This window comes from Lichenostomus cassidix, chromosome 1, assembly GCF_008360975.1.
Source record: "Lichenostomus cassidix isolate B80296 chromosome 1, HeHo_3.0, whole genome shotgun sequence".
Lineage (NCBI taxonomy): Eukaryota > Metazoa > Chordata > Aves > Passeriformes > Meliphagidae > Lichenostomus > Lichenostomus cassidix.
This window is the reverse complement of record NC_139479.1, coordinates 94,482,004-94,508,373: the sequence shown is the minus strand read 5'-3', so window position 1 is coordinate 94,508,373 and position 26,370 is coordinate 94,482,004. Positions and strand designations below refer to the sequence as shown.

At 39.7% G+C, this 26,370-nt stretch overlaps 1 protein-coding gene across 5 annotated transcripts in view; it reads left to right on the top strand.

Annotated features, from left to right (window-relative positions):
- CMSS1 (cms1 ribosomal small subunit homolog) overlaps window positions 1–26,370 on the top strand; it is a 220,243-nt gene that overhangs the window by 189,706 nt on the left and 4,167 nt on the right. For 4 of the 5 annotated variants that reach the window (XM_085071862.1, XM_085071869.1, XM_085071885.1 and 1 more), the window contains exons 2-9: window positions 10,507–10,607; window positions 15,202–15,273; window positions 17,844–17,973; window positions 20,708–20,767; window positions 21,466–21,568; window positions 23,030–23,090; window positions 23,931–24,018; window positions 25,793–25,881. In XM_085071862.1, the coding sequence (XP_084927988.1) occupies window positions 10,507–10,607; window positions 15,202–15,273; window positions 17,844–17,973; window positions 20,708–20,767; window positions 21,466–21,568; window positions 23,030–23,090; window positions 23,931–24,018; window positions 25,793–25,881 (704 nt within the window). Of the gene's footprint in view, window positions 1–14; window positions 173–10,506; window positions 10,608–15,201; window positions 15,274–17,843; window positions 17,974–20,707; window positions 20,768–21,465; window positions 21,569–23,029; window positions 23,091–23,930; window positions 24,019–25,792; window positions 25,882–26,370 lie in introns of those variants that run through there. The other variant, XM_085071893.1, reaches the window with a different exon arrangement.

Below are 26,370 nucleotides of genomic sequence, written 5' to 3'. Positions count from 1 at the left end.
GCCCAACCCACTTTCTGTGCAATTCTCTTCATACTCTGAAGGCAGATGACCTTGTCGGAAAACTGACCTCCCGGTATGTCCCTCTCTTAGCAGAGAGGATCTAAGGGAACGGGACTGCAGCATAAAGGGACAGAAAAGCAATCAACCACCTCCTTGCAGCAAATGAATTTAGGTATGAGCTCTTCTTTTCCTGGTAGTTGGAACTGATTGACTCGTAATGTGCTTTATTTGATCATTTAAACAGATGAGCTGCATGTCAGTTCACAAAAGGCCTGTACAGATGAGAGATTGCTTTGTAATTTTTAGTCTTAAATAGAGAGCACTGACATAGATGACAAGCCCGATACCTTTCCTCCTCTCAGAAATCTTAATGCATCAGAGTGTGCAGTATTTCTCTAAATGCTTCTGACTATAAAAAAATTATCCTTCCTTTCATTTGCTCTTATAATAAATCAGTTTTTGGAAAAGTGAGTTAAATCCACAAATGTATATTCTAGTACCGCATCCACTTGAGATGCTAGGATAGCTTGAAAGGGGACTAAAAACTGCAATATCAGAGACCAAACTGCAGAGAAGTGTACATTATATATGCAGAGGAGGAAGCAAAGAATAAGAGGCATAGAAACATAACCCTTGTGTCTTAGATAGGGAACTGGTTTTCAACAGATGTTTTATAATCCGGGGAATTTGCCACTCTAACTCTGTGTGGCAACATGTCAGGGTATTTTGTTCTTAGCCTGAAGGAGAGTTTAATTTGATATGAGTCAACCTGATACTCTCAAATGGGGACCTGATACTTCTATGTCATATGAAGGCTTCTAAATAAAAAAAGTTGCAGAAATCGGAGCAGCTCAAAATGTCAACTATCATGTTGTGTGTAAAGATGGTAGGAGAGTTGGGATAAAAGACTGTTTGCAGGATTGTTCTTCAGTGTGGTATATTCTTTGGTGGTGACATCTATCCGAGTGAATGCTACATTATATTCATGTGTACAGTTTCCCATATTCAGAGAAAACCTGAGAAAAATCAGGACTGTGATAGCTGCATACTGCAGATGTGTAGCTGCAAAATATTCGTGAGCCAAAAAGGTGGGAATGGTACCAGTAGTCAGTAAAGTAGCACTGTGTGTCTGTGAACAATAATTTGTGCTGTTAAGTTTTTGTGAAGTGTGCTATATATCATTTTTAATTGCAGCCTACTATTTTTGGCAAGTTCCACTGTGCAGTTTTATCATGATCTATAGACTTGAAGTACACAGGATCAGCCAGACTCTCTGTGTTACCCTCACAGCAAGAACTACAGCTGTGAGCCACAGCTGCTTCCCAGTATGGAGAACAGTAAAAATACATGAATCACTGGCAGTATTAAGGGAGACATCACATCTGGGACCATGCTACATTCCTGGCTAAAACTTGCTCATAGTCAGACCTAGGCTAGACCCCACCCATTAAGTAGTTTTATGGATTTATCCAAGTTAATCTTTCCTCCCAGTTTACCTATTTCTTTCCCATTAACAAGGATAAATGTTTGTCAAAAGTTAATATGATAACAAATTAAGAATGCTGGTGTTTGATTTTGAAGACAGGACCTGAAAAAGGAATGAGTCCACCTCCAGGTAAGTGTATCTTGAATAACACATTAGCACTGTGTAAGTAGTGAAATTCTGAATGTACAGGTCACCAACATCATTAAACATGGATAACATTGTGCTCTCTGTGCTCCACGGTGCTACCCTCATGAGAGCCAGACCAACCCTACCAATTCCATTTCCACAGTGTCACTTGCAATTCTGTCCCTCTCTCTAGTGCTAGGATATTGAAATCACCACAGATCCCTTTGTTCAGACCGTGAAGGTGATGAGGATAAAGGAGGGAATATGTACTCCATACACTCATGCTCCTGCATGAGGAGTGTACTTTTCACCCTCTTTTTCACCAGCTTTCACCCACTGCAACAAACAGCAGCTTCCATACATGATAGATGGATAGTTCTTTAAAAAAGAAGGAATCACAGTGCTTGGAGGTTCTTAAAGCACAGGAATAGTCATACTTCGCCAGGAGCTGTGACATGCACTTCTTCCATAGGAATATTGTGGAGAAGGAGACATTTGCTCATACAAATAATACACTGGTTGGCTTTGGGCAGGGAGTTAATCTTTGGGGAGGCTTTTCTAGAGTGGTGCTGTTCATGTGTACAGGGCTCTAAATGTTGCATGACCAACCCCGGTGATGCAAACTTCCTGAAAGAAGGGGAAAAGGCTTTAAGAGTGGTTGTATGTGTTCGTCAGGATGGATGGAAAAGTGTTTTGTCTGACAGCTGCATACACTCAAGTATTCTTTAGGATGACTTCTGTGTAATTTTTCTGTCTGCACCATGAAGAGGAAAATGTAGTAGAGAGTCAGGCCCTAGTTTGTGCCTAGCTTTTCCTGAGCTCTTAACTTGTGTTTTCCTCACGATGTAGAAAGGCCTTTCCACTTATGTGTTGACAATTTTTCTCTTTAACTGCCCAGCTTTCTTTGGTAGCATTTCCTCTGGAAATGAGTTGGGTCTGACTTTTCCAGAGCCCAGGCTGTTTCCTCTCCCAAATGCCTGTGTTGAGGTTGAGACTTACTTCAAGCCAGGCCTGTGGGATTCTCCCTCAACGCACTTACACATTCTGTAACTAGTATGTGTGAACTGATTCTTCTTTTGATTAACCCCAAATTCCTAGACATTTGTAGCTGTTTAAATATCCCATGGAGCATTTACAAGGTGAGATTGGGAACCACAATGGCTCAGACAGTTTCCAGTGTGGTCAGCTGTATCCTGGCTTGCCCTGTTCCTCTGCTTTTCAGGGTTGGATAGCATTCTCTTACGAGCATAAGCTGTTGCACAGCATTGCTGGCACCCTTTTGAGTGGTTTCTAAACTGACTGAATGGTGTGCAATGTGTGGTATCTATCAGGAAGAGAAGCTCTTTTTACAAGGTTAACATTTATAATGTTCATCTAGTAGATTTGAAAATAGCCAAAATCTTGTGCTACTTAAACAAAACAATCTCCCACTTCCCCATCTCTCTAGAAATATGCTTTTAAATTTAATTTGGAGTTACAAGAAGATCATTGGAATTTTCAGCATAAAGGATAGTTTTTGAGACAACAAAAGAGAAAGAGTGGACTGAAGTGATTTGTGGGTGTTATCTCAGCCTTCACTCATGATACCATCGGTGAAGGGTACAAACAACAGAACTGATTTGTACCTTGTGCTGGAATGTTCTTGTATGTTTAGCCTCTGGTTGCTCTTTTTTATCAAGCCCATTATGAAGAAATTAAATTGGAATGGCAAGCAGTAAAAGGACCTGTCATGTTCCTATCATGTCAAATCTTTGTGTTTGTCCTTGGCTTACCACGGGTTTTAAAACTCCAGTGACTAAACGAATGCTGAGTTCTCCCTGCTCACCCTGGTGATGCTGTTCCTCATTGTCCAAGGCAGCAGTAGGATGTCAAATTCAACCCTTACCTAGCAGGTGAAAAAGTTACTTTTGTTAAAAGTAGGGGTGGCCTACCACTCCTTACCTCTGATCAGTCATGTTCTGTGGCTTTTCTACCATCTTTCTGTCTTACAGGCAAAATATAAAAATTAAAAAGTCAAATTAAGAATAGGGCAAGGTTGTAGCTATACTACAAGCTGAGCCTAACTTTGATCATATAAAGTTTATTCTTCTGTGCTTACATAGGTACAGCAGAGGATTTCCTCTGGTCTTATTCTCTGATGTGCCCTTTATTTTGTCTTTTAATCCACTCCCAGTCAGCAAGTCATGTCAAAAATTAGTTTGGAAGTACCTGTTTTGAATATTAAAGGAAAATTGTTTTAAAAAAGGAAGATGTAATTCTTAGAAACGTATTGTGGGAGATCGTTTACATCACAGATAGTTATGTCTGTGAGCTAAAAAAATTTTATCAAATCAGAGTACAGTGGAAATTAATAGTATTCCATTAAGACCTGTTCTTTTTTGCTTGAATGGTGAGTGATTTTAATTTGAATTTTCCATTGGGGTAAGGAAGAGGAACCTAAACTGAATATCTTGTCACAAGCTTTATCAGGCAGAAACAGTTGGTTTTGCTAAATGTGCCTTTTGAACTGCCCCAGGAAGGGGTTTGCATTTTAAGAAGAATGTTATCTTTTTCTTTGTAGTACAAGCTTTTTCAGTACCTACAAGTTATTCCAGGGAATGCCTACAGATTGGCTTGGCACAGGCTTAGGCTGGATGGAGTGTGAAGAAGTTTATGTGGTCTGAATGTTACCATTTGGTTCTTTGATATGATTGCATCTGTTTCCACTGAGTCACACATTGTCCACCCTCAGGTGTGCCTCACATGCACTTCGTTCGATTCCAGTGTCCATTTTGCAGAAGCTAAACTGCAAAAATGGTATAAAAGTTTTCCATTAAGCTGTGATATTACATCTTTTGATACAATTAAAAACTTTTTTTTCATTTATGTGTATGTGTTCTTGTATTGATTTCTAAAACTTGGCTTACTCTACTGTTTTAAATTATTTAGCTAATCCTTATTCATGGATATAAAATATTTTGTTATTGGTTTGTTTTTTTCTATAATCTGTCATCTAGATTTCTCAGTCGTGCCACTCACTGCACTTGATGCATGCCTGTGATGAGGAGAATTACTTATTTTTCTGGGGTTGCCAGGGGACCCTTTCTAATTTAGCCAGAGCAATTTGAGAAAAGAAAAGGATGCTGACACTGTCATAGCTATTTTTGATGCAATGGTTACGTGGTGATCTTCCCCAAGGGCAGATTACTTTTGTGTCTAACATTTTTATCTGATTTACTAGAAAATTCTGAAGTATTGTCATGGTAAATAGCCAGCAACTGGTCTGAAGAACCATATTAATAATAAAATGTGCATTCTTAGCAATTCCATGGTCTGGAAGTCCCCAAAAGAGCTTCATAACTATTGCTTGGCCAGTTGGCTTTACAACATTGGGCTCCAGGGTAGCTGAGCTATTATTAGGTTTCTCAGCAGGAAAAAATCAAAGCTGTCCACTGCCTACAGAAAGGGAATTTAGCGAGGATTGACCTGGTAGACATGAAAGAGATCCTCCTTTTAGGGTTAGCTGTGCTGGTGACTAACAGCTGAGTAATTTGGGATTTGTGCAGGAGGTGGTTTGGGCTGCTGTGAACCACTGAATTCTGTACCTCCTTCTCCCACTGCTATGCAGAACCTTTCCCTTTTGTCAGGGAATTATGTTAATCCTTTTTTCTTAGTTAACCAGCCCACCAGGCAGGCCTGTTGCATTTCAAAGAGCTCATTTGTGGTTTGGATACTAGTGGGCAGTGTGGCAGGACCTGCCTGGCCCTGTGTTTTCTGCTGCCTTGAGGAGTGATACCGTAGGGGTGTGATAAACACTGTCATTGCCACTTTTAGCCCAGCTACTGTGGTCAGCTCAGCTCTACTGGCAACAGTATGAGCAGGGACCTGGGAGCCAATTTTGCTGACAGCTGTTTCATTCCTACAGAATTTTAATTCACCTTGCACTGTGTGTGGGACCTGCAGGAGAGATGCAGTGAGAAAAGTTCTAAGTAGTGCATTGACCTTGAGATTACTTAATCTGATTCACTGAAGACTGAGGCCAGTTTTTAATAGCAAAACTGAGAATAATAAGGAAGTCTCAGGTTTTTTTTTCCTCTGACCTCATCGATGCCTCTCTTCTCCCTTCCCCCTAAGAAAAATGGCAATTAGGAAAAGTCTCAAGGTGTGCCCAACACACTTGGCATTTTAATTGGCATCAAATATTTTTCAGTGCACTGAATTTAGAGGTGGGAGCCCCGAGAAATATCATCCCCCAGATTAATGTACACAGATCAGTACAATTTAATCAACCAGTAAGTAAAAATATCACTTGCAAAGCAGCCTGAAATTAATCCATCATAGCACACCCAAACTGAGTGAGCTATGCCCACCTACAGAATGATGACAAGCACATCATTTCCTGTTACATAAAAAAACTACCTAGTGGAAATTATTCTCTCTCTTATCTTTGTGTATGTATGCATAACAACATATTTCTGTTCCAAGCTTTCTTTTTATTTACATATTGGTTGTTCCTACATTAGGAAGAGTTCTAAGAACCTTGCCTCCTTTCTCTCTCAAAAAGCTTGTTTTGTTTTCTTCCTATTCTCATCTTGTAACAAGCTTACCATGGCTGCCATAGTTTCTGTGAGCTGCCTTTATTTTAGTCCTAGGCTGGCTTGAACCACAAGTTGCATTTCCTGAAGAATTTTAAGACTATTTTGAGTCGTAACTCCTTATTTATTTTGGGGCATTTGGAGGTGTCCTGCCTAGAAGAGTTTCACTTCTTCAGTCAGCCTTGCTTCTTACAGGAATTAATTATTATGTTGTGGTCACTATAACTCCTATGTTAATAATTTCAGAGCAGAAGAGCAGCATGTGAAGGTCAGAAGTCTCAGTACTGGTAAATCAGCCAAGCATATGCAATTTTGTATGTACTAGCTACTTTGTATGAACAAAATTGCATTCACATCAAAGCAGATGTCATTGCATCCTATATCATTAAGGTCTTGCTTGCCTTTAAAAACATTATAGTAAATAATGAAAAAGGTATTTATTCTTTGTGAATATATTCATTAATAAAGGAGATTATTAAATTACCAAAATACCTCCGTACTTTTTTATTTGAATATGTATAAACAGGCAGATGTGTATGTATTAATGTGTGTTTCTATGTATATAATTAGTATACATACTGATATACTTAGACATACATGCATATGTTAATATTAAATTTGAAAGAAATTAGAAACCAGAGCAGTGGATGATTTTAAACAGTGATTGATATAAATGAGAAAGTCTTTGTGTATGTGTGTGTGTGTGTGTGTGTGTGTGTGTGTGTGTGTGTGTGTGTGTTAAGCAGAAATGGCTTTTTCCATTTTTGCGTGGTTCAAAATAAGATCAAATATAAATACATAATAACTGGGAAGCCTGTTAGTATGTGCCATGCTGGTGATGTAATACCAAAGCAAAACACATGGAGAGTTGTGGAATTCCCATTTATTTTTCTATATTGAGAGCATTTTGTGACTGTTCTGATGCCTTTGATGACCTTGTGGTTGCGTAAATGCCGCAGGTCTGAGGAAAGCAGATGCAGAGAATTGCTGTGCTCAACAGCATCACCCTCCAAGCAGTGTGTCCTGTCAGCACCTGCCTGCCTGCTCCCTTGCACCTCAGACCAGATGAAAGTCAACTTTGTATAAATCAATTAGGTTCTGCATTTGCACCAGCTTATTATTAAGCAAGGATTTGTGAATTCTCCTGCTCTGGCAGAGAGGAGTGTCCTGGGAAGCTCAGCACCTCAAAGCAGAGCAAACAGTGCTGGTCTGTTACAGACATGTTTGTGATCTGTGAGCTTCTGCATTTATTTGCATCAAGTTATGTTTTATGTTGTGAATAATCCCGCTGACATCAAGGTAACTCCTTGCAGAGAAAGGTACATGGTTTAATGTGAGCGTGGTTGGCAGAGTCTGGCCTCTGGTACTTTGATGCCTACAACAAAATGCTCCTGTCATCACAGGAGCTGACATGGTGTCACAAACAATTACAGCTTGGGATGTGCTGCTGTCCTGACTGGGACATGGGTGATTGTTTCTGGAATAAAGTTCTCCAGTTGTATGAAATAAAGATGCTCAGGTGCTGCAGAAAGATGCTCAGATTTGAACTGTTTTCAGTGATGTTTGTTGAGTCTGAGTCTGTGCCCTCTTCCCTCACTTCTTGCTGAGAGCAGAGGACATTGCACCATGAAGTGCTGTCCAAAACTCAAATGAGCAGTGAACAGGTGGTACATTGTCAAGCTATTTCAGATCATGGAAACCATTTGTCCAGTTTTAGATTGCTATTGCTAGCAGTGTGTCTTTTAGTTGTGTGAAAGAGAAGAGGTTATTTAAAACTTGCACGACTCCTGTTTGCCTTTCAGAGCATGCCAAGTGGGATTTCAGAAGGAATGCTTGCAGATTGCAGGAAGCTTCCCCTCAATCTATTTGATACAATTCTCATTTATTTTCAATGTGAAACATTGGAAAGAGCTCACACAGCAATTCAGTTCAGTGAGACATGCACAAAGTCATTTTGGGGTGGTGTTTGGGGCTCAAGCACAGTGAGCAAGAGGGATGAAGAGGCAATCCTGATTTCTTTGATGTACTTCATTTGTATCATCTTTCCAGCCTGCTTCAGTGGAGTGTGTCCAAGACCCCAAGGGTGTGGAGCTGGAGTGTGTTAAAGCTGGTCACTCTTTCAGTATCTTTGGAGTCAGGGCAAATGAGACAGAAGTCAATGATGGGTCCTTAAATACAGAAGCTGCCCTACCAAAATGTAGCACAATGAATTTTCCAGATAAAGGGTGATACACAGTGAAACAATCCCATGGTAATGGCCAGTGGTAACAGTGGATTACCAAGACACCTTTTAAACTTTCAGGAGTATGCTGAGTAATGTGATTTTTCAGCCTTGAACGAAGCATTATATGTGAGATTCCAAAGTGGCTGGAGGACTTAAGTGCTCAGTGACTTTGGAGAGGAATATGCTGTGCAGGGACAGACATATGGTAGAGGAGCACTTGGACATCCTCAGGAGAACAAAAAGATATTTGGTCTGTAATGAAAGGAAAGATTTGTCTCACAAACTTTGAGCTTTCTGTGTTGCCCCATTCACCTGCTGCTGTGTGCTGGGCTGTACAGGAATATATGTGTACATATTATACATGTACATATTATATGGGCACATAATTTCTACATGGGCTCTGGCACTCGTGTGGCCACAGTCCATTCAGCTCCCATTTGAGGCTGTGCCTGCAGAGAGAATGAGGCAGATAGGCTAGCTGAGCTGTAGTGTTCTTGTTGCACACATCCCTGCACTTGCTCTAGAGCTGGACAGCGAGGGCTTTTCTTGGTGGATTCCTATTTTAAGATTTCAGAATCTGTCTTCATCCTATTTTGAGATGCAAACAAGTGCTGTCATTTCTTCCATGACATTTATTTTGGTCTTAATTAAGTTCATTAACATATTTATCTAGCTTCTTCACTTAGGAGTGTCTTAGTTGTACTGAACAGAAAACAAATTGTCTTCTCAGTTGCTGCTCTCTTTCTAAAGCTATTGTGGTTTGCCAAGAATCTAATCTATATCAAGTAAGATTTCATGACAAATGGCATCCAACCTGCTAAAACATTCACTGATTTTCTTTATTATCTTTCAACTTCCTAAACTTTCTTGAACTTTTAAGAGCTGTCAGAACCCATCTTTAGGGTGCTGACTGTTACACAGGCTTTTCAAGGGGGGAGAAAGGAGTGACGATTTTCAAAGCCACTGCCTCATTGCCATATAATATATAATGTTGCATCAGTGGATTAATAGAGATTCTCCCCCCACTGTTTATCCCTTTACTTAACTCTCACTTAAACTCTTTTGCATATCTTTCACGTATCCTTTCACTTACTTTTTTTCAGTAGGTACCTATTTCAGCATGGAATTTGTAAATACCAGCTATAGCTGGTTTTCTCTCTCTCATATTCTCTGGCCATCAGTTTACTCTGCTTACAGCTAGTGATTCAATAGATACAGTTATGTCATCTATACTTGGGGTGATGCTTAAGAAATCCTTCTGTTTCTCTCTTTTCAAAATAAATAACTTTGAAGCTGTAAATTAACAACTTTGGAATACAGGATATTACATTAATGTCTGAATACCTGTTGGGCAGAAATATTCCAATTACAGAAGTTGAATTAATTCAGTTTGATGGATGATAATGCTTCTGGCAATGATCAGGGAATTAACTCAGTCCCCAACAGAAATGTCTGTGTTTGAATACATCTAAAGCACTATTATAAGACTATTAAAGGGAGCTGTTGCTCTGCATTTATTTTTTCCCTAAAGTCTCTCTGTAGGTAAGAGAGATGAAGAAGAGGATGGGTCGAGACATCTGAATTTAAATAGTTGTCTTTCAAAACATAAGCCTATTTCAGTCCTGTGCAAATTCTGCTCAAACTTTGGGAGCGGTGCCTTTGTCTAATAATTACTGAAGTAAAACACACAGTTAAAATGTACTTGCAGGAAATGTGTGCATATATTTTCATAATATAAATCTATATTTTTATAGTAATTATACCTATCTTGTAATTTTTCCTCTGTAATGTGTGTCAGTAAGGCATTTTGGAGCTTGGGATGGGGGTTTTGTGCATTTTTGTATGTGTTTGCTTGGATTTTTTTTGTCCTTCATCTGCAAGACTTGTTTTAGTAAGAGGAGATGACTTTCTTTTGAAAGAAGTATCAGCAAACTTAACAATAGAATGTATTTGTTAGAGCTGTATTTATTGCCAGTTATGAGATTGTATTATGGTGACAACCTTTCAGCTGGAGATTTTATCCCTATATTTGAATGCAAAAATGGATAGATGGATTTGAAAAAAATTAACAAGAACTTTTCTTTTTTTCTGATTAGGTCCTTCAGATGACGAAGCTATTGAAAAAGCAAGTGATAACAGGACAGCAACACGTCAAGACTCAGATTCCAAAGCTGCTGTGAAAAAGAAAAGAAAGCGGGTTTGTAAATTAAGCAATTGTTTAGAACACAAAAATGATAATGCATAGGGAAACATCCTTTTGTTCAGTAAAGGGACAGTTTTCTTCAGTCTATCTGATCTGTTCATGTAACAAATTTCCTTTTTAATTACGTTGCCTTATTTGGATGTGATCACATTCAAGAACATTTCAGTAATAACTTCACACTTGTTTTGTGTGAGTTGAGATTTGCCAGTCACTACAAAGAGACTGTCCAGTGGTACAAGCCTGGATGGTGCTTCTGAGTATCCTCACCTGCAATCTTTGCCCTTTCCCTGCACACACAACGTCTGGAAAGCTGTATTTATATGTTGTACAGATTCTCTACCCAAGCATGTCCCCAGTGCAAGATCCAAATGAAAAAGAATTTAGGTCCACATGGATTGATGTTTTCTTACCCTTGCGCTGCTAAAAGCTTAATTTAATGCCAGCATGAGCTGTGATGTTCAGCGTTACCTGGAGTGTGCCAAGGAACAGGCAGCATCACCCCAGTTTGAGGAAAAAAGTCATCTAGAGGTCAGCTGATTTTAAGAAGTTTCTTGTTTGAAGGTAAATCTGTTCTACCTTCCTCATACCACCCAGGAGAATCGACTGAGTGGCTGTCAGAGCTAAAATTACATTGGAAGCTATCTCTCCTTGAGGTTATGGATATTAATTTTGACCCCTAGGTCAATAGTAAATTCACTCTGTAATGCCTAGGCAATTGCCCAAGTGAAAGCCATTTGCAGGGATGTTCTTTTTTTGTAACAGGGAAGTGTAAACAACATGGCAGCAATTACTGTTCTTTTGGGTGCCTTTCCAAAGAGACCAAAGGTGAAGTGATCCAAATATCTGAATTAGATCAGTGTTTTGATTAGGAAAGAGAACGAAGCAATACAGGAGACAGCTGAGCTGCCTTTATCTGTGCTATACTGGGGGTCAGATGCTGAGGAGTGAGAATTCTTATGGAGCCACTTTTAATCACCATTTTCACTTAGGCATTTAGAAGTAGGTCAAGACACTTTGTTTGGAAGGGTTGCTTGACCCTTTTTAACATAACATTAGAAAGGACAGCCAACACAAGTTACTTGCCAAAGTGGCCTGGGACTGCTCAACTGTAGCAGAACACTTGCCACTGGTCTTTCTGTCATATAAAGAATATCAGCCTGCATGTTGGAATCAGGTAATTTGATGTTTAGACATGAAACTGCAAGAGGGAAATGCTTTATGGGAGCATAAAGTCATGGATGGGTTATTGTACATCTTTTAGACATACAGAATCAGGGGTATTTATGGAAAGCTGGTGGTTTTGTACTTCTGGTGCAAATAACATAACCCATTTTACTCGTCCCTGCCTTATTCAAAGGCTGGAAGCTGTTCTGCAGTGGACTTGGCACCTTAAAGCCAATCACGAGACAACCAGAGTTAGGAGCATCTATGTTCCTAGTCTGCAGGCTGTCCTCAGGCTTACAGTGAAATGAATAATCTGTCTCCAATCTGAATGACGCAGTGGTGTGTTTACTTTGTCACAAACTCCAAAACTCAGAGTGTGTGGCTGACCTGGAATGTAAACTTTCACACACATGCAAGACTGTTTTCACTCCACATTTGAATTTCCCATAACTTTGGCAACATGTAGAGAAAAAAAGCATGTTAGAAATATAATACAGGAAATATTTTATGTTCTGTGTATGATTAACAAACAAGGAATTTATGACTTTTTAGTTCATAAATCAGTGGTCTCGGCACAAATTTCCTGTTTTCTGCATTTTAAGAATTTCCATGTAAAAATAGCATAAAAACACAGAGCACAAGGGAGCCATGTCAAAAAACAGTTGGTTGTCTGCTTTGTGTCTTGTAAAAGAAAAGCATGCAAATGACCTTTTCTTAAGGGTGGCATGCTGAAGAGCTGTTGCATGAGTAGGTAGGCAACCAATGCTTGGATAAGGGTCAGAAGTTCAGGCTAGATCAGATGCTGAAATATTTTAGACCGCAGATCATCAAAGACGTGTAAGTTTACAGCCCTTCACCACCATGAAGTTTCTCTTTTTTATGTAATTATTTTTAATGTCTGAATAAAGTGGATTTGCTATTGCTGGGCTAATAATATACTATGCCTAAATATGTATATCTGTAGTGTAAAGGAGGTAATTTGGAGTCTTAACATGCTTCTCTAAGGAAGCAAGGCTTTGACTACAAGCCTGCTCTGTACTTGTTTCTGTGGCTGTTGAAAGAAAGAGTTACATACTCCCTTCAAAAAAGTAGCTATGGCAGTTGGTGATACTTTCAAACATTTGAATGAAGGATTGGCAGTGAGAAGTTTTTTCTTTTAGAGAATTTTTTTCAGCTGTGTGGCACATTTCATTCTTTTCTCATACAGATACCAGTTGGGAGTGTTTGCAGAGTTACATAAAGCAGTTCACGATGTATAAGAAGGGAGAAATGGGCCCAAAGTGAATGAATGACATTTTTCAATATGCTGGAGGAGTGGTAGCACCACTGGGATAGGGAACCACCAAATTCTGCTGGAGAACAGATATCAGATTGTCCTTTTTCTGACTTTTTGATTGCTTGTAGGTATCCCCTGACTGAAGCAATCCAAAGGCTTGTTCTCTGCATAAAATATGATGTTGAACTTAAAATTTATGAATAAAACACCTGGCAAATGGCCTTTAAGTATCTATGGACAGCTGGGATGTGTGAGAGTAGAGCAGAGGGTAGCTCTGTTTCAGTCTCAGTGTCTGGGAATGCTAATGGTAGGGATAGGAATGAAGAAACGTATGGTGGTCTTTTAAAAACATTTGAATCAGAGTCAGGACAGAGTTTTTTAAAATAGAAACAAAACAAAAGTAAAACCAAACAACTTACATTAACTCTGGAACAATTTTGTTAATTGAAGTGAGTTTCCATTTGCAGTCATTCCTTCATTTCTGTTTATACCTGAGAAAATCAAAGGGACAGATCTCTGTTATTGAGGCAAGGTATGATCCTTGTCACAACTTCTCATGGGTTTTGATGCAGGCTGTTACATTCCAGCCCTAGCTGTGGAGTGCTTTTCTGGCTCCAGCAAATCCCCAGCCAGATCTTCTCTGGTAGTTCCTAAGTTTAATTTCAATCCTCAACCAGTTTCAGAGCCACTGCTATACAATGCTGCTGCCTTTGCAAGGACAGTGACTGTGGCTGCATCACAGCACAGAAAGCAAGAGGTCAGTTATTTGTGTGGAGCATGGTGGTTAACTGTTTTTATAGCTAATTTAGCCAGGGGAGTGGGGAGAAAAAGAGAAATGTAGGCATAATATGAACAATTAAACTTAAAAAAAATGCTTCTCATAAGGCTGTGAGAGCAGGCTTGGAAAGGCAGGAATGTGCTGGGTTGGGTCATTCATAATCAGTTGCCATGAAGTGTCCTCCTGTTAAGGTGGAAAGGCCCAGATACTCTGAATTTCTGTTAGCTTTCCTTTGGCCCTCTTGGCCTGACTGAAGTTACCTTCCCAGGGGAGCAAAGGAGCAGCTTCTCTGGCTTTCAGCTGGGCTCCCTTTCCTGCTGATACTTTTCTTTCAGGCTTTCCCCTGGGAGTAGGGCTGGATTTGCTATTCCTGAGCTTTTTAATGCTCCATGTGATGAGTCTTCTCTGCATTTTCTCACAAGAGCAGAGTTTTCCAGCCAAATGCATCATAGTAGCATGAAGCTTTTTCCTGCAACTCAGCCTATTTTCCCATTACTCTTCAAGTCACTTATTAAGCTCCAAAGCCTGTCTATGTAGATAAATTTGCATTTCCATGAGGTGGAAGGCCCTAAGAAGGCAAAAGAAAAGAGAATTGCTATGTTCAAAACAAGGGAACTCTGTGCCTTGCTTCCTCTGTTTTGGACAATTTTAGGTGGCTAAGGACAAATCCTACCCCTGGATTATGTGAACAGGGACTCTGGTACAAATGGACTAATTCAGCCTGTTCACTCAGGCACAAAACAGGGTTTATGACAGCAGCACATACTGGATTGTTCTGAAATGCACCATGTATTTTTCTTGTGTGTATTTGACCCTGCCTGCTATGAGGAGACAAAGCAAGAAGGGGGTAGGACAAATTTGAAACATGTTTTCCTAAATTTTGCATTACAAGTGTAGAAGGAAATCCAGAGCATGATTGTTTCCAATTAATCTTGCCCAGTTCCATGCTATTTTTTACCATCTGGATGCTCACCTTAGACCCAGTTATTTTAGAACACTACTGGCAAAGTTTAGAAAAACTATCACACACAATAACAGAGATTTAAAAAATAAAAGTAGTGGTAGATTTTGTTCGTCTTTTCCTCCTGATGTTTTTACCTAAAGTATCAAAACCTGTTTTTCACCATTATGACTACACTCTGAATGTTTCAATTTTCTGTTCTTTTATTCCTCTCTTGGTTGCAACAAGTGTCTCAATTCCAAAATTACTTCATGTACATACAACTGTAAGAATTTGATTCCTTCTACAGGTGGGGAAAATCAGTTTTATTTGTTTTTTCCTAATCCAGCATTATAGTTTCTGTATCTTCTCTTACCTCACTTTGGTGAATTTTTTTCTTATTTCTTCTTTTTTTAAATGTGTTTTGCAGCCTACAGAGTGTTTTCTGAGTCAGCCTGAAAAAAAGCAAGAGAATGCTGTAAAGGCAAAGAAGAGGAAGAAGGTATGAATGTCCTGGAGTGTGTTTGGGGACTGGGCAGTGTGTTTATATGCTACTACAAGATGCAGAATAGGGACAACCCTGTGATGATGGGAAGTAACATGGTCATCATGTTGCAGCCTCTTTTAGAGAAGAATAGAAATATCTAATTCTTAAACCTCACTTGAGATACCTATTCCCAGCCTGAGCTGTGGCATTGTGTCTGTATTGCACTCAGGGGTATTATATGGCCACACCCCACTTGTAGGTGTTGCGCACCAGGGAAGGGTGACTGCACCTAAGAAAGGTGGAATTTCAGGTGCTGCAGAATCTGACCCATTCCTGCACTGTGGTCAGGATCCAGCTGCTCTTATGTCTTTTGAGCCAAGGACTGTCCTTGCTCACTCTTCTCCTCACAGCATAAGTATATAAATAAATACTCTGTATTGTCCCTCTGGCTGTGCTCCATCCTCACCCACAACAACAAACACACTCTGCAGTCTAGATGGAGATTATATGGCACCAGGCGAGTTAATTGTCTTTCAGGGCAGACTGTAAATAGTTGGCTCCCTCACAAGGTTGAGGGGTGGCCTTTTTATGTTATGTTAGCCCTCTTAATCATCTGGGGAATGGGAAGCAGGAAGAGTGGGATTTTGCTGTGGATGCAGCTCTGGCAGAGTAAGTACAGTAGTGACTCCACTGGAGCCAGAGCGAAGGCATCCCATGGCAGAGGCTGCTGAAGCAACCCAGCACAAAGACCCTGTTCTCAGGCAGACAGCAGCTGCTTAGTTACACCTTTGCTTTCAGTGCCCCACCAAGCTGACATACACAGCCTGTCAAAAAATCCCATTAGGAAACATTTATTAGGTTGATCTGTGGCTTCCAAACAAAGTGCTGTCTCCAAACGTAAGGAAAAGGGGGGAAAGCCCTTTTGCTTTTAAGCATCTGGAATGAATTGGAAGAAAAATAATAAAACTTCCTACATGGGGAACTTTTCCCCACAGCTCTCCATCAAGGAAGAGAGTTTGCTCAAGTGTCCTTGCTCGTGCTCCTGAGGAATTTCTCATTACATCAGGCTTCTCCCCTCCAGGGGGCCATAATTTTCCTGAAGGAGCCAAGTGGCCCAACGAGTGATGTAATGGTCCTGTGGAACAGCATCTTACGCTGAATTACCAAGTAAAATGAGCCTGATAATTCTATCTTGCTGTCTGCTAAATCAGAGGTTCCCAAATGTGGGTCACTTCAGAGGCAGACTGTGGGGCAGGGGCTGGGGAAAAGCATTTGTGGTTTTTGGAAGAACAATGGAGAGGTTTGATTGTGGGCCTCATGCAGGGCAAGAGGGAGAGACAGAGTGGTGGGGGAATGGGAGAGAGAAGGGAGTGGGTGCTGAGATGGAGTGAGGGAAAGAATGGATGGAAGAAGGTCTGTCCCTGACATTAAAATTCATGCCATACCTCTCTTCAAAATTTCTCTTGATCTTTGCTGTCCTGGACCTTAGTCTGCCAAACTGAAGGTACCCACTGTCCCTTCAAAGCTGCCAAAAATGTTTCCAGGCCCACCTGATCTCTTTGAAGTCCTGCTTTGCCTTAAAAACACTGACCCTATTGCTCCATCCTAACCACACCCTTCACTTCTAGATTTATGCTGCCATGTGTCCCCTTGATGACAAGTTCAGTTTAGCTAACACAGCTGAGAGACCTTAAGCTGGCCTTCCAAAAACTAAACACATCTCAGCAAGAACAAGAGAGGCATCACATTCTTGTCATTCTCTCCAGACTCCCTCTGTCCTTGAAAATCTGCTGTTTTCTTAAATGCTGGCAGATCATTCAGATAACGGGAACTTTGGGCTGTTCTACCCACCTGTGCCATTTAATTATGGGAAAAAATACAGCAACCTGTTCACTTCAGTGAGATTTCAGACCTGTTGCTTGGCAACATTCCTAAGGTGTAAAACATGATCATTATTAACTCATTTTCAGTCTCTAAAAATTAGGAGTTTGTTTTAAAAATTAGACAGTGTGGGAGAACAAAGCAGCTGTGAGCTCTTGCTGCCTAACCTGTGGTTTTGTTATTTAAATTTATTTTCATCATCCTGGCATAGTATTCTGGAATATTGCTAATCATCTTACCTTCCAAATATAGATAGATAATTACCCTGTTTTAATCAAATATATAACCAAGTCATATATTATCCCTTGATTCCTTTGTTACACCTTAAGAATAACAAATTAAACAAATTATGAAAAAACCCTAAGGTTTCAAACTGATACTAAAGTGTAGCAATAGCAAAACTCCAAAAACAGCTTTCAGTTATGTTTTTTTTACAGCAGCATTTCAGGTGAGTGCACAAGATTTTTCATGTTCAGACTCACAGACCTGTCTTGTCAAAGTATCTCAACTTGCATCCAAAGTCTGCATTCCCACTAAAGACAAGGGGAATCTTGTCCCACTGTAAGGTGTTTTTCCATTTAAGTTCTAATTAAACTAATATAACTGTACAAGGATATGGAGGAACATTTATTTACTGTGTTGTTAGCTAGCCAAAAAGCTGTCTAGAAGTACCATGCTTAATCCATTTTACTTGGTTTCTTTAGAAGAAGATTTCTGATGTTCTGCAAAAATCTCCTCCAAAACCTGGTGTCCCTGCAGATCTACAAAATCTGCTTACTCAGCATTTTGGGGAAAACCGTTCCGTGATTGAATTAGAGGAATTAAAGCTGTCAGGTAAATTATCCTATAGTTAATATATAAATAATATTTATTTCAGTGTACTATTGACTTCTTTTTCTGCAGAAGAAAGAAGATTTTTGAGACAGGTCTTGAGTTGCACTTTTTAATGAAAATGTTTTCCTATATTTCTTTTTACTGTATATCAGTTTGCTTTTTAAGTTGAAATGTTAGTTTCTTTGGAATAAATGTGAGATTTCTTTGAGTTATGGAAATGAAACTGTTTAAATGAAATGTTTAAAATGAAATTGTTTAAATGTCTCTTTTTATTGTAAAGTATTAATTTCTGGAGCTTACTTTTCTGATAGAAATTGTGTGATTCCTAATAGTAGCTTCCAAGATGGTTTCAGAGATGTATTTTGTTACTGGGATTATCTGAGTCAATCCAGGTGCTGGATAGGGGGCTGACAGAAATGGACAAAGAAATAATAAGGTGTCATTCTCAAATGGGTATGAGATGTTGAATGCAATGGTTTTTCAGGGAGTGGCATGAATTGAGATGGTAATTTTGGTCCATGCATGAAGTGTACAAGTTTTAATTGAGGACTCTGTTCCCTGTATCCTGCCTCCAGTTTAAAGCCAGATAGGAAGGCAAAAAGCAGGACAGAGCAGCATTAGCTTTTGTCAGTTGGAGGTAGCACTGGAGGTGATGGCAACATTGAACTTCTCTGCCTTTTACTGTGCAGACAGAGACACTGTCCTTTATTTGTTGGTAGTGCTCATGAGAGCAGCAGCCTGGTAACCAACCTGCACTCACCCTTGGGACTTCTTGAACTGTCAGTGACCTGTGCCCAGTGTAGAAGCCTTTTGGTCAGCAGTGCTTTTTCCTTTTTAATGCATTAGCCTGTCTCTCTAGGTAAATTTGCTTTTCTTAACCCCCATGATTCTAGGTGGACCCTTCTTTATTTCTGTGGGGCACGTTTAGCTTCGTGACTGAATCAAGAAAACCTGGAGAAATCCCATATAAATTGCTTTGAAAAGCTTGTGTTAAGTGTTTTTTGGCATATATGGTTTTTAGCAAATAATAAATTGCTTTGGTTTCTTTCTTATTAAAAGAGCCCTTTGGGCTACTGAAGTGACCCATTTCCATATGTGTTGGATATTTTTTCCTTAATTTTTTTATGGGAGTTGAAGGCTTAGAGTGCCAAGGAGTTTATGAACTTGTGCAGCTGTCAAGTCATTCACGTCAAAGCACTGGGTAAATAACAAGCAACTACTTTGGAATTGTGTGTTCCTGTTCACTGACAAAGTGCAGAAGGTCAGGGTTGGTCAGAAAGCCAGCACAGTCTCTTGCTGCAGTCTGGAGATATGTCTTTCTTCCCCCCTTTTTGAAACTTCCATTTAAAACTGTTGTAGATCTTGCAGTGTTGCTGGGCTCTTGGTGAGGAGTCAGTGGCTGAAGCTGTGTCCATCAGAAATCACCTCTTGAATTGTCAGTCATTAACAAGACCATGTATGCAGAGGATCAGCCCCTGCCCTTCCCAACCAGCATCGAGTGCATCTTTTAAACATGATTTTTAGAGTAAATCAGCTGCTGATCCTTCAGTTGTACATATTAGTTTCTTTTGAAGCTCAAGTGCCAGTAAATGTCAGTCTCTGGGTTTAATAGGGATCAGTGCAAAATAAAAGTTTTTAGCAAGACAACACCCATTAAATGTAAGATACAGTAATGGAGAGTAAAAGAAAGTGCACAGACAGGACTTCAGCCAGGCATTAGCCACAAACCTGGTTTGTCACACTGTCTGTTCCAATGAAGACCATGGATTGATGCTCTCAGCATTAGCACAGTGCACCATGCATGTGAACATGAGTAACATCTTTGAAGAAACCTCCTTAGTTTAGTTAAAATCTATCAGCAAACATCCATGGACACCCTGAGGGGCTGTGCTTCATGCGAGACAATGACCAATATGTAAGGCTTTAAAGACACAATTGTTAATGCTCTGCAGAAATATATTGTTCCATCAGGCTAAGAGCCCTTAACAACTGGCAAGTTTTCAGACCATCTACTTTTAATCATCTTTTTAGGAACTTAGACTTTATGTATAGACATGAGAAAGGACCTTCCAAAGAACCTGTTAGGATTTTCAGTGCCATTATATGCAGTTAAATGGCATGTCTGCCACAGAGTGCTTTTAAAAGACTTCCTAGTTAACATAGTGACCAGGGAAAAGGAAGTCACCAGGAAATGAAGGAGGAGAAAGGCACTAAAATGTAGTGTAGGTGTTGCCATTAGGGTCAGTACAGTTAGGGAGATTACTACAATATGAAAGACCAGAAAGTTAACAAACTTACTGACAAGTATGTTAGTGGTAGTTTCTTGCATTTGCACAGTATGAATTATTTGGGGGATGTGCAAACATATTTCATCATAGGTACATTGGAGGAACAGTTCAGCAGTGTAAGGCTTTTGGCTGACACTTGATTCATTGTGGCAAAGACATAAGAAAACTTTTTTTAAAGCATGTGATCAACCTGTGCAGCCCTGTATTAAAGGTTTCAGGGTGGGAGAAAACAAAGGCATTGTAATTCAGAGATGATACCTTTGTTGATTTAACCCATATAAAGTTTCTTCTACATTAATTTTTGTTTCAAATATGGTAATTTATTGATGATGGATTTTATGAAGTTGGGATTTCCTCAATATGAAAGTGGTTATGCTGCAAACATATATTTTCTTTTTGCTGTTAAAAAACATGAACATACATATTTTTTTCTTTTATGATTTCAGATGCCTGTTTTTTGCCAGCCAATGATCTCACCCACAGTTTTTCTTCATACCTGAAGGAAAGTGAGTTAAAATGTTGGTCTGGGTGAGATGAAAGCTGTATGAAAAATATTATTAAGACAATATTATTACATTTTTATATGTAGCTCTGAATATTGTTTATTATGAAATATTAATCACTTTAAGGCTTTTTTAAATTTTGTTTTATGACAGGTCTTGTTTTTCTGTCTTTTTTTTTACTCTATCACTTTTTTTTTTGGTATCAAAATGTTCTAGGCTTTCTTTTAATTGCAAGGGATTATTTGTCAGTAATTTACTATGGTTTCATAAGTAAGTGTATGTATTATCTTACAATAAAAGTCCTGCAGCTGTCTGCTAACATGAACCAAGAGAATTTTTATTCTCTTGTATATTTATATAGAACTTCTGGTCTGTAAATTTTTCTTTCCAGTTGATTTTCTCTGATATAAATTGCCATATGTGGCAAAGGAAGACAATGGGCTCATCACCTTAAAACTGTTATTAAGGCTTATCTGGTTTGCTCAGTTATGTGATATTTCTGTATTTTATTTATTTTGGGCATTTCATTTTCCAGTTTCTCAGGCATGACTAAATGCAAGAGTGTTGCCAAATTTCCAGACCTCATAGGAGTCAGCATGTGTGTTCTTGCTGCTGGCTACCATTCATCATGTACTCTAGTAATTTAAAATTGTGGCATGTAGTACTTTCTCTGTGTGTGTACAAGGGCTTTTCCATTGCAGTCTGCCCTAAGTGGGCAAAGCTCCGGAGAAACCACAAGGAGAAGAAGTCGGTGGTGATGTTGGTTCTGTGCAGTTCTGCCCTTCGCTCCTTGGAACTCATCAAGTATGTCAATAGCAAATGTTGTGTTGAGGTTGGCAGTTGGTCAGGAGTTTTGTCTTGGAACCACAGGCAAAAAGGCAAAACTGGGACACTGTCCTCTGCTAGCCAGCAAATTCACTGACTCAAACTGATGCAATATCCCTTCCTCCTTTAAACTCTGGGACTGTGGTGGTTGGTTTTGGACTAAAGTAATGCTCCCTACTTCAGTTGCCTGGGAAGTGCTGCTTTTGTTAAAAACCAAAAATAAAGTGTAACCAATTTGGGGGAAACATGAAATATGTTATATTTGAGAACAGAGTAAGCCCATAAAGCATCATGATCCACCACTAGAAATCATGACTTTGCACCAAAGCCAACAAGGACAATGGCATTTCAGGGCCTCAAGTGCTGTGTGTGTCTGGCCTGAGTACTCCCAGGTCTGTCAGTGCTCTCAGCTGGCTCAGACTGGCAAAACTGCTGGGCAGAGATAACAATTTTCAGTGTGCCCTGTCCCCGTTTTTTCCCCTTCTCTATTCCACTGCCTTCTCGTGCCAGAAGTTTTGATGACTTTGATGAATTAATGTATACCTCGCAAAATGTCATGGTTGTCTTCTGTATCTTGACCCCACTTGCTGTGATTATCTGTCAGTACAAAATGGGATGGGGAGTTGGCGAGTTTGATCCCACGACACAGATATAAACATAGATAAGGCAGATAACTGTCAGTAGTGCTTAGTCCCTGCATCCAGAGACTAGCACCTGAGACTTGGGTGGTTTAGATGTATATAAACATTTAGCTCTGCAAATTAAAAATTTGGTGCACTGCACGAAGCATGCAAAGAAAGCTGTCTTAAATAACATTCAGAAAATACTGAGTATGTTGATTCCTGTTTGATGAGTACAGAACATAGAGTTTTTGCTGTGTGCCAAAATGGGGTGTCAGAAGAGCAGGTCAGGGTTTCTGATAAATGAGTTTTGGTTAACTGGAGTTTTGGCCATCTCTGCAGTGAAGACCATGGCAGCCTAGGTTTTCCCAGCAGCCTTGCTGCAGGAAGACTTCAAAATGTAGATTGGTCCATACACAGATCCTTCCTTTTGTGCAGACACACACACACAAACATTCATTCACGTCTGTACCTCAGTGACTGAATTCTTTTTTAGTTAGGATTTGGTGATGAACCAGTTTTGAACTAAGGTAGCTGTGAAGCCACAGATCATAATATTAAATAGTATCTGAAAAGCTATCTAAACAATATTGCCCCCTACTGATTTCTTCCATTGTGTCTGTCTGGTTGTTTGTTGATCAGTGTTGATAAGTAGCAAACAAGAATGTACATAGTGTTCAGAATACAAGCAGGGTTCACTGGGGGACTGTGTGTCTCAAGCATATTGAGAAATGCCAGTTAGTTTTTCTTTCCTTGTGTGTGGTCTTAAGCCCAACCCTGATTCTTGCATTTCATTGTTCATTTTTTTTTTTATTGCTAGGTCAATGACAGCCTTTAAAGGAGATTGCAGAGTCCTCAAGTTGTTTGCAAAGCACATAAAGGTAGGGAATTTTAATAGACCAAGTAAACAGCTAAATAGTGTCATACCATTTTCTTTTTAAATCCTTTGTCTGTAATGCCTTTCCTAGAGTGTTCATAGGAAGTTCTTTCCTTTAGATAGTCCTTCCTTTGATAACCCATTGGTGCAGTGTGAGGAGTTCTGCTGAACACCTTCTCCAGTAGCTCTGGTGCACCCTGTGTAGAATGTGGATGCTTGTGCACATGCTGAGTTTTATTGTTCCATGTTCCCACTAAATGCTCATTCAAATGCCAGAAGGCTCACACACACAGGGCTGTGGAAGCAAACTCTACCAGCACCCACATTTGGATTCTGGCAATTCAATGCCTGGGTCCCCAGTATCCATACCTGTAAAAAAGCACAAACCAGGGGGGTGTTGGAAGTAATGAGTGGACACTTGGCCAGTGATATAAATGCTGTCAAGCACATAAATGTCATTTACTTTATTTCACCTTTTTCCAGTATCTTCATCTTGAAGGACTTCAAAGTTAATTCAAGTTTTTCAGTTTTCCAGGGAATTTGTTTAAATGCTGAAGGAATCTTACTGTTCTCACCTCCAAAAATAGTTGGTGCAGTAGCAGATTTTCAAAGTTAAAAAAGATTGAACTTCTAGAGAAGTGTGATGCCCAGCTGGCTTATTACATTTCTTAAACTTTCTTCCAGATATAATCATCTGACAGTTTGAAAGACAAATATCATTTGTTACTTGATGGTGTTCTAGAAAGAAATATGATGAGATCTTGAATTTATTTCCAACTCCTTGAGAAGAAATTTTAAAACAATTGTGGATTTACTGTGTTTTTTCTTTTTCTCTTCAAATTAGATAAAGGAACAGATGAATATGTTGGAGAAAGGTGTGTTCCACATTGGTGTTGGAACTCCTGGGAGAGTAAAAGCACTAGTGGAGCAAGGTAGGTGAACAAGGAAGGTCTCTTCCTTAGGTATCTTATATTTGGTCTCATGAGACGTGAAACTTCAACTGTGGGTTTTTTTCAGGTTGACATGAATATGTAGATTTGGGTACCAAACTGTACGGTTCTGTTTCTCTACTTGTGCTATGCCAGTCAAAACAAAAACAAAAGGTCAAGGTTCTAGTACTTTGTTTTATGATCCCTTTAAGCTGGCATAAGTCAGTATTAGCAGAGAAAGGCAGAGTAATACTTCCACACCTGCCAGTCAGTGCTTGCTTATTCCCCCTTCCTGCTCCCTGTGCAAGCCCAAGTGTCTGTTTGGCAGCTCAGTGAACTGACCCCAATTAAAACAAAACCAGTGTGCACACAAAATCAGGTAATGAGCAGGCAGAGGTGGGAGACTTCCTCTTTTGGCAGGGATACTGATTTATGCTCACTTGAAAGTGATTGCAAAACCATAATGTGAGATTTAAAGCTGCAGGAAACCAAACACTGCAAGTGGATCAAAAGGAAATAGTGGCAGAAGTCACTGTATCATATGTCACTCTGAGCTCAGTGTAAACCTCTAAGAGGGATGGATGAAAGCTCTACTTGCTGATTTGATCTTATTTCTCATTAGCTTATAATAAAATTAATTATACTATATAAATCTCCTTTTCTATTCCCAAATTTTGAGTACTTTTACTTAGTAGACAGTTATGTACACAAAGAAAAAGAAACAACAAAATGATAAGACAATAAGGCTATTCTTTCCATTCCTCTTATGCAAGACACTGTCTTGCTCTGACTGTGGATTGGGACTCTACTGCTCCTTCTGAAAGAGTGCAGGAGTAACATACAATGTTGCTTCCACCAAAAGTGAATTGTTAGTGCTCAGCACATCAGCACATTGCCATGACAGTGGTGAGGCACTGGAGCAGGTTGCCCAGAGAAGTTGTGGATGCCCAATCTCTGGAAGTGTTAAAGGCCAGGCTGGATGGAGCTTGGAGAAATATGGGCTAGTGGAGAGTGTCCCTGCCCATGGCAGGAAGTTTGGAACTAGGTGATCTTTAGGGTCCCTTCCAAACGAACCCATTCTGATTCTCTGCTAGGTGGAGGCAGCTTATGGCATGGACACAAGGGGTGTCATTTTATCCCAAGCTCTAGTTCTTTTTGACAGTTTAGTGTTGCAGTGCCAGGTTGCTTAGAGAAGGGAGAGGAATCAAAACTGATGGGAAAAAAAAGGTGGGCATCTCGTAGAAGACCAGGGAAAAAATACAAGAACTGCTGAAAAGCAAGTTCAGAAAGGACCTTTTTCTTCACCACCATTTATGTGAAGGATAAAGGAATTCTTCAGCAGCACCACTGACCTGACTTATATTCACATAGCGCCCAGTCCTGTAAATTGCTGAGCACAGTCTGTTCCTGTTAACATCAATTTTCGGGTTAGGGTCCTTGTAACTTACCAGTGACATCAGCTGTGGAAATTCAACTCCTGTGGTTTCATCAAGAGGAAGCTTGAGGAATTACTTGCTGGCAGGATGTTAAGCTCTTGACAAGTCTGGCATCAGTAGTTGTTCTTCTTTTGTGTTTATCTTCCAAAAAGGCATAGGATTATGTGGCTAAGGGAGTTTGCAGTGTCAGGGCATTAGTTTTCCAACCAGCAAATGTAGTACTTAAGTGTTCAAAGATTAGTTTCCTTGGAAACAGACAGACAAAGATGTAGAAGCCAAAAATCATTTTGATAAGCACATGTCGTATTATCTTGGTAGTGAAATTTATGTTGCCTTTTTAGATGTCCTGTGCTTGAACTCCACAAAATATATGATTTTGGATTGGAACTGGAGAGATCAGAAACTAAGGAGAATGATGGACATCCCTGAGGTATTGTATAAGCACTTGTATATATTACATTCTGTGTATTCATTACTTTTGTTTCTAGTTCTCAGATCTTGGTTGGTAAAGTTTTCTTTCTGTAAAGCTGTCTTCAGTGGTTTAGAAACACAAGTCAACCTTCACTGATAAGCCTGTACTCTCAGGTCTCAAAACTACCTCCTGAAAAAGAATTTTTCCTTTATTGTTGCAAGCCACAGCTGTGACTTCTGTGGTTGTGCTGTGAATTTCCCATTTATGCTCAATGGATGTTCTACCTTTCCCCAGGAAGTTTCCTCAGTAGGAGGACTTTGTACAGAGTCCTGGACATTGACAAATTAGAGACATGGGCATCAGCAACCATGTGAAATTTAACAAACGGAAGTACAGAGTTCTGCACCTTCAGTGGGGCAGCCCTGGATGTATGGGCAGACTAGGGAATGAGAGGCTGGACAGCAGGGCCATGGAAAGGGACCTGGGGGTCCTAGGTGATGGAAAGTT